Source organism: Phyllopteryx taeniolatus, chromosome 14 (genome assembly GCF_024500385.1).
Source record: "Phyllopteryx taeniolatus isolate TA_2022b chromosome 14, UOR_Ptae_1.2, whole genome shotgun sequence".
NCBI classification, from domain to species: domain Eukaryota; kingdom Metazoa; phylum Chordata; class Actinopteri; order Syngnathiformes; family Syngnathidae; genus Phyllopteryx; species Phyllopteryx taeniolatus.
In genome coordinates this window covers 21,849,134-21,857,685 of record NC_084515.1, presented here as the reverse complement: position 1 = coordinate 21,857,685, position 8,552 = coordinate 21,849,134, and the positions used below count along the sequence as shown (strand labels likewise).

The 8,552-nt window shown below is 39.5% G+C and overlaps 1 protein-coding gene across 1 annotated transcript; it reads left to right on the top strand.

Moving 5' to 3' along the window:
• Positions 1-41: 41 nt before the first annotated feature.
• bpnt2 (3'(2'), 5'-bisphosphate nucleotidase 2) lies at positions 42-8,140 on the top strand. The gene is made up of 8 exons (XM_061798165.1): positions 42-297; positions 886-958; positions 2,704-2,850; positions 3,603-3,762; positions 4,437-4,532; positions 5,008-5,169; positions 5,540-5,674; positions 6,404-8,140. The coding sequence occupies exons 1-8, from the start codon at positions 179-181 to the stop codon at positions 6,544-6,546; spliced, it is 1,035 nt and encodes a 344-aa protein (XP_061654149.1). The 5' UTR covers positions 42-178; the 3' UTR covers positions 6,547-8,140.
• Positions 8,141-8,552: the final 412 nt, after the last annotated feature.

The following is an 8,552-nucleotide window of genomic DNA, read 5'->3' as shown; positions in this document are numbered from 1 at the left end:
GCGACTGGCATGTGTATCACTCCATTTTAGCCCGTTCGTGTAGAAGCCGTTGTTGGCCATTTAAAGGTTCTGCATAGGTGACGACAGCCACGTCACGCAGCGTGTGAACGCTGAACGCATGAATTGGGCTGCCAAGTTTTCGCCGATCACCAAGTGAAGACCACGGATATTGGCAGTTATGGCTCCAATGGGTATCCGCCTGTCCCCTTTCGGTGTGGCCGTATTCTGCCTTCTAGCACTCGGCATCTTATATCACCTTTACGCCGGGGTCATCTCCAGCCGACTGGCTGCTTTCAGGTGAGTCTCTTATCCACCGGTGTAATACAAGTAACTGTGGATGGATGACTTGGTGTAGTTATGCAATCTTGGGAGGCATATTAAGACAATTACAAAATCAGCTTACTGTCGTTTAAAAAAAATCATCTACCATTAAAAAGGTTAATGTCTCAACAGGATCTGGCAAAACTTGCCCATGCATTTGTCTTTAGGCTTGATTATTGTAACACAATCTTTACAGGGTTGACAAAAAAAATAAAATCCCTCAAAATCTGCAGCTAATTCAAAACGCCGCTGAAAACCAAGACAATGGACCACATCACTCCAGTCCTGAGATCCTACACTAGATACCTGTCTGTCAGAGAATAGATTTTGAAAATAGACCTGCTAGTGCATAAAGGGTGCATCTCTTCCAGGATGTCAGTTCCACTCCCAAGTACACATTACCCTTTGTTTGTCATGAATTTACTGTGACAATTACGTAAAACGTACACGAATAGCTCATAGCAGTTCATGGTGTTATGAAATACAGTGCTTTCTCAATCTAGTTCCAGCAGCTTTTGTGCAGCGGAGATGATTGAATTTTTATTTGTTAATTTGTCTTTGCAGCCAGAGGAGGAATGTAAATCTCAGAGAACTTTTGGCGGTATCGGTGGAGGCTGCAGCTCTTGGAGGCAAAGAGGTTAAGAAATAAATAAATGTGTGTGGGTGTGTGCGTCCGCGATGAAAATTAGAATATCATGGAAATGTTTATTTAAGTTAAACTTTCATAATTATAGATTCGGGGCCTACAATTTAAACAATTTCGAGTATTTATGTGTTTATTTTTACGTAATTTGGAGCTCCAGCTCCTGAAACCCACGTAAACAGGAATTCCAAAAATGTGAATACTCTGAAGAAATCACCGTTCACTTTTTGTAGGAAAAAATAATGAGGGTCACATTAAATCAATCAAAATATGTTACTTTCAAAATGATATGTTCATCTTCAATACTAGGTTGGGAATCCCTTTGCTAGAATGACTGCCTCGATGTGCCGTGGCATTGAGGTAGTCAGCGTGTGGCATTGCCTGGGAGTTATGGAAGCCCAGATTTCTTCTTTGTTTTTGGGTCTGGTGTCCCTCATTTTCCTCTTGATAAAAAGTATTTAGGCGGCCACCAATTGTGCAAGTTCTCCCACTTAAAAGGATGAGAGAGGCCTGTAATTTGCATCGTAGGTATACCTCACCTATGAGAGAAAAAATGAGAGGAAAACAAATCCAGAAAATCACATTGTCTGATTTTTAAATAATTTATTAGCAAATTATGGTGGAAAGTATTTTGTCACCAACAAACAAGCAAGATTTCTGGTTCTCACAGACCTGTAACTTCTTCTTGAAGAGGCTCCTCTGTCCTCCACTCGTTACCTGTATTAATGGCACCTGTTTGAACTTTTTATCAGTGTAAAAGACACCTGTCCACAATCTCAAACAGTCACATTCCAAACTATGGCCAAGACCAAAGAGCTGTCAAAGGACACCAGAAACAAAATTGTAGACCTGCGCCAGACTGGGAAGACTGAATCTGCAATAGGTAAGCAGCTCGTTGTGAAGAAATCAACTGTGGGTTCCCACAATTATTAGAAAATGGAAGACATACAAGACCACTGATAATCTCCCTCGATCTGGGGCTCTACGCAAGATCTCACCCCGTGGGGTCAAAATGAGCACAGGAATGGTGGGCAGAACCACAGGGGGGGACCTAGTGAACGACCTGCAGAAAGCTGGGACCAAAGTAACAAAGGCTACAATCAGTAACACACTACGCCGCCAGGGACTCAAATCCTGCAGTGCCGGACGTGTCCCCCTGCTGAACCCAGTACATGTCCAGGCCCGTCTGAAGTTTGCTGGAGAGCATTTGGTTCCATAACTCCCTGGCAATGCAACACGCTGATTGCTTCAATGCCACGGCGCAACGAGGCAGTGATTCAAGCAAAGGGATTCCCAACCAAGTATTAAAGATGAACATATTGTTTTGAAAGTACCATATTTTGATTGACTTAAGGTGACCCTTATTTCTTTCTTTTTTTTCTACAAAAACTGAAAAGTAAATGGTAAAAATAAAAGTAAAATCACAGTATTCTAATTTTTGAATTCCCGAATTTGTGGGTTTTATGAGCTAAAGCCCAACTTATGTAAAAATAAACAAATACTTTAAATTGTTTAAATTGTGGACCCTCAATCAATAATCTATGGAAGTTTAACTTTTTGAGTGGAATTATGGAAATAAAAAAAATTTCCCATGATATTCTATTTTTTGGAAAGTGTGTGTGTCTGTCTTCCCTTCTTTCGTTATTTTTTTCTTTCTTTCAGCAAACAAGCATCAGTACCGCCAACCCGTTGGTTTTGACAGTGGTAAAAATGATGGGCAGTATTGTTCTCTTTCTTAGGTGAAGAAGGTGCGTGACGAAAACAGTCTGAAGGAGAAGTCAAAGGGGAAGACAAAGGAGGGAGCCAATGAGCCTCTGACCATGGGTGACCTGCTGTCACATAGAAAAATGTACAACCTTTTTAGGAACACTTTCCCAGAGATCACCGTAAGCAGCCACAAGCCTTGCATTCCGCACATTACATCATAGTCAGGATTACATCAAAGGGAACATACAGTAATATGCTTTTATTTTAAATGTAATTTCAACTCCCAGTTCTCCCGAGACCCAACTATTTATACAAACAATTTAAAAAGTACATTTTCCCCAATATGTTCCCTTCTGTGTCAGTCTCCCTCCGGATGTGACTCTCTTCTTTTTTTTTTTTCTTTCTATATTGTATGTGTTTTATGATTAACGCAGATTGTCTGTGAATAAAATTGTCACGACCAAGAAAAAAAGGTTTGCAGTTCTGTTGCTCTGCAGCTGCTACAGAGTTAAAATTTTATTTAAGTTGACAAATTGTATAATGAATTATGAATGATTTGTATTTTTTTTTTTTCCCATCATACTTAGTCTGCTGCGGCAGAATTTTATTTTGTCCACAGAACAAAGGTCACACCTTTTGGGGATCATGTTGAAATTGTGTGTTAGTAAACAGTACTTGAGTTTTTCTATTTGGGCCAAATGTATGTTTCCCCCCTCATATGATTCTGTTATTCAAAATTCAGTTCACAGTTTCATTTGACCTCCCCTTTTATTGTTTTGATGAACAACTCTTATGGATAGTATAAAGAATCAAAAATAACTGTAATAATGTAGATTATTGATAAACTTAAACTACTGGAACCAAAATAGGAATGTTGCTCCATTTCACAGGACACAGTAAACTTGGTTTGTGTGTGTCCCCCTCGCCCCAGGTGAATAGCGAGGAACATGACAACATGGCGGACAGGACTGCCTTATGGAGTCGGGACATTCCAGCAGACATACTAGAAAAGATCGAAGGACACAAGGAAGTTCCTGCTGACAGCGTCACTGTGTGGATTGATCCTTTAGATGCCACGCAGGAATATACAGGTAGACATTTCCGTGTCTTCAATGTTTTTAAGCACTGGTTCTCAAACTGGGGTCCGCGGAGCCCGGGTATCCGCGAGCAGTAACTTGCGGGGTCTGCAAAATAATTTGCTTTAAATTATTGTGTCGTGTTAACTTTTTCAAAGGTCATACCTATATACATTATTGTATGGTAGCTACTTACCTGAGTTTTGGGCTCTGATATGATTGTGAGGTGTCACATACATGTACAGTAAATCTGCATCTCTGCTTGTGTGCAGCATTTCTAGCTCTTTCAGAAAAGTTTGACAACCCCTGCTTTAGAGAACATATCTGATTTTTTTGGGGGGGTTGGGAACCTGTGATACTTTGAGTTTGAGTTGTAATTCATGAACTACCAGTATATGATCAAAAATAAAGTGCAAAAACATGCACTTTTTCAAGTGGAGCTACATGCTATTAATTAACATGCTAATGCTTGTTAATTAATCTTGAGAAAATTTTGAAAAGGACTGTATAGTTAAGTCAATCTTTAAAAGTTGTAGTTTGCACAAAATATATAGTTTCTTCTTTCGCTCTCTTCACTTTATCTTGAACGTAGTTATTGTTTTGGCTGATATCCTAGCATCACTTTTAATATCTTCTTCACCCTTTTGTATCGGTTGTATTTATTTGTTGATTTTTGTTCTTCTCTCCAGAGACCTTGGTCAAGTACGTGACGACGATGGTATGCGTGGCTGTCGCCGGCAAACCGGTCATTGGTGTCATACACCAGCCATTCACTGGCTTTACTGGTAAGTGTTTTGTGTAAACTATCCAGCCTATCCCAGCTGACTTTGAAAGGGAGGTGAAGCACACCCCGAGGACCTTTGGGTAGTCAAAAACTGTACGCAAGTCAGAGTGCTGTTACTTTCGAATAGTCGGACTCCACTAAAAGTAAAAAGTAGTGCTGCAAATAAGAGTCTATTGCAGCTGACTTCGGGTTGCCAGTCAATCGCAGGGAATACTTACATTGTATTCAAATTTATGGCCAATTCAGATTCTTCAGGTGAACTAAGAAGCATGTTTTGGGGATGTGTGCGGAAACTGGTGTATCTGGAGAAAACCCAAGCACAGGAAGAACGTGCAAACCATGAGGCAGACACGCTAATCACTATTCCACCTTCCTGCCGAATCCAAAAAACAACTTTGTATATTAGCTTAGATATTTGGTGACAAAAAGGATGTTTAAGTGTCTCAATCTTTTGTTCTATCTCATCTCTCTCTCAGCCTGGGCGGTTGTGAATCAGGGATCCAATATGAGTCCCCGCTCGTCCTATAGTGTGAGCCCTCCTAAAGTAATTGTGTCCCGTTCCCACTCTGGGAAAGTTAAAAGCTTTATTCATGATGCTTTTGGAAACGGCACCACAATTATCGAAGCAGGAGGGGCAGGTGAGTTGGACATTATTTCATACCTAGGTTAGCATTACCAGTGATACATTTGTTTTTCTTGTTTTTCACAAGCTTCACATTTTACAGCCTTATTCCAAAACATAAAACGGTTAATAATGACAACATTAAAATATGTCTTTTGACATTATTGCTGATTTATATTAAAAACAACTGAGAAATCACGCGTCTATAAGTATTCATAGCCTTTCTGGTTGACTGTGACATTGGGTCATGAATTAGTCTTTTGACTAATCAGCAGCTGAATCAGCTGAAGTACTATATTAGAGGGCAGTGGTACGTGAAGTATAATTTAAATTTTTGTTGGATTTGATTTTCTTACTGCAACAAAGGTCTTCTTCTCTCCCCTCAGGGTATAAAGTCCTGTCACTCTTGCAGATGCCTTCAGGTGATAAAGAGCCTATCGACCAAGCAGATGTTTACGTCCACATCACCTTCATTAAGAAATGGGACATCTGTGCTGGTGCAGCACTACTGTCTGCCCACGGTAATCTCTTAACTCGCAGTCTCCCTTTTCAAATTCTCTATTGCACTGTATGTGTACAGCAAAAACAGATACAATTAGTTAATGACTACATTTTTTTACCCTTAATATCCAAAGCACTCCATTCAGAAATGCAGGTTGCGCTCCAGATGCTTCAGCTGTATAATTTTTGCCATCATAAAACCTTGATTCCCGGTACAGGCATTTTTGAATAGTATTATTTACTGTAATACCGACATAAAACTAAGTTAATATTAAGTAAGACTTTAAACAATAAGAGTCTTCATTAATGGATAATGATGGTGTAATGCAAAGGTCATTTGTGTCACAGATTTGCATTAAGCTTCCAACCTTTTAACCTTAGTTGTGATACGCCATGAAAGTTAATTGACTGTAAAATGTAAAATATATATATATATATATATATATATATATATATATATATATATATATATATATATATATATATATATATATATATATATATTCTGCCCTAACTGTGACATCATGCTACGCTGTGGGACTCACAGCGTAATATGAAGTCCCAAATGACATCATCCATGATAATGGTTGAAAGTCAAAAGCAGAAGAAGAGCTATTTGACTACTTTTTTGGGTCGCTTTCAGAGTTGTTTGACCATGTTACTTTAGAGCTTCCATTGTATTGCATTGTGGCTTTCTTATGTGTCTTCCAGTTTTCACCACAACACTGACATTTAACCATGGTTTCTAGGGGGCCACATGACAACTCTTAAGGGAGAGGACATTGACTACAGTGGGAATCCTCTCAACAAAGGAGGACTAGTGGCCAGTGTAGGTGTCGACCATCACGCCATACTGGAGAGGCTGCCAAACTGGGACCCCGATAAGCAGTGAAAGCCTGACGCACTGGTAATTTGGTCAGGCTTTTGTACAGCCATCCTTCGACAGGCCTGCTTTTCTTGAGAAGAGTTGACGACAAACATAACAGACCTCAGGAGGGGACAAGCCTCTCTCAGCCACAATTCAATACCAGGACAGCAGAGCCAACATGGCTGCCACGGGAGCCACACTCCTACATTAAGTTAGTGTATAGTTACTATACTTACTATTTATGTGCATATGTCAGGGTGGAATGGTTTAGAAAGAATACACTCTTCTATGTTAATTCAGTCTTGGAGGATCAGAAGTGCTGCATTGTTTTTAAACTTCCCATGCTATAGTGATTGAGTTTGTCCTCCTTGGATTTGCATGAATATGAATGTTGCTCTTCCCCACTGTCTCCTCCTCCATTAACAACGGACACACTGGCAAAATATCTTAAAGGTCCCATATTTTGGCTATTTAGACCTCCATAGAGTGACTCTCTTAACATGGAGTTAGTATAAAAGTGTCAGTTTCATTAAAAAAAAAAAAAAAACCTGGATTTTGTCATACGTGTGTCTAGAAAAGGCCCTCTGACGGCTACTTCTGTTTGACCCAGTTTTGTATCTGCTTTGTCTGACTGCCCCCTTTCCTCTGATTTGGTTGCCTCCATGTAGAAGACCCACTTGTGAGAGCACACTTATGTTGACAGCACTGGCTCGGTCGAGAGCAGAAAGGGAAGGCGTAGATCTTCGCTAGTGACATAGATAAGCTCGAGAAATTCAAAAAACCTGATTTCAGGCCTCTCTGCAGAAAAACATCTGGATCTCAGGAATGCGTGGATGATTTTTTTTATTCATATTTCCCATGTTTACTGAGGCACCATAGAGCTACTATAACTCACAAATACTAGAAAAAGTTGGTTTGGTAAAATATGGGACCTTTAAATGGTTTATCACGTTGCAGAAACACTGATGGCAAGTTACGTCTTGTGCAGTCCTTGTTTGTTTTTTCTGATTGTTTTTAATCTGCAGCTTTGTGATGTCATCATCCTAAACATTGCGTCCACGACGTGATGTTTTTACTTGAAGTGTTTTACCCCTAAATAACACACTGTCCGGATCCTTTGAACATTGGCTACGACTAGCTCGCCTCTCAACCGCTGTTTGGGATTGAGCTGCTGTCACACACAGTTTTGTTCTAAAACGGCAGTTGATAGGCGAATGGGAGTAATGGTGGCACAAGGCGTGGCACAGACTTGAAATACCACAATGGAGGTGAACTTCTTTGGAATTGTGCTCACAATAGATGGCGCTCCATCCTCAAGCAAACCTCCAGACTGTTGAGTGTATTGGATATTCTACCAGCCACTCCAAAATGATAGGATTTTGGCATGAAAAATCATATCATCTTTGCTTTGAACTGGAGTTACGTATATCTGTTGATGTCTAGTTAAAAGTGCTTTTTGTCCCCAATTTGGTTTCTATTCATATTAAAAGAATGTCTTGTGATTTTTTTCTTTTTCTTTTTCTTTTTCATTTCTGTAAAAAAAAAAAAAAGTTACAAAAGTACTTTGTTTAATGTTGTTTCATGATGAAACATGCTTAAAATAAATCTGCCACAATTGTTTGCGTCTGACAATACATGTCATGCACCCACATATAAATATATTTTTTTAAATATACAGTAAAGAAGTCAGATTGTTCTTGTGCGTCAGTGCATGAAACCGACATATTTCTCATGAAAGTTAAATGCAGGTGTGTGAATTTGGGAACGGCACTTGAAGTAATGAACAACATCTGCCAAAACATTGCTGCATAATGTAGTGGGACCATTGCTGCAAGCAACTGGATGACAATGTGATCTTGATTAGGGGTCGCCAACCTCTTAAAACAGACAGCTACTTCTTGGGTACTGATTAATGTGGAGCGCTACCAGTTAGATAGATTTTTCTTTTTTGTGAAGAAAAAAGAAACGTTTTCACTTTTCTTACCACAAATGTTATACAGTTGGAAAGCCAACTCATTTTCCTTTCAAAT

Excerpts from the sequence above, each read along its gene's own strand:
- bpnt2 (XM_061798165.1), top strand. The coding sequence starts at position 179 with ATGGCTCCAATGGGTATCCGCCTGTCCCCTTTCGGTGTGGCCGTATTC. Across the intron at positions 298-885 it reads AGCCGACTGGCTGCTTTCAG|CCAGAGGAGGAATGTAAATC; the intron begins GTGAGTCTCTTA and ends TTGTCTTTGCAG. Across the intron at positions 2,851-3,602 it reads ACACTTTCCCAGAGATCACC|GTGAATAGCGAGGAACATGA; the intron begins GTAAGCAGCCAC and ends CCCTCGCCCCAG.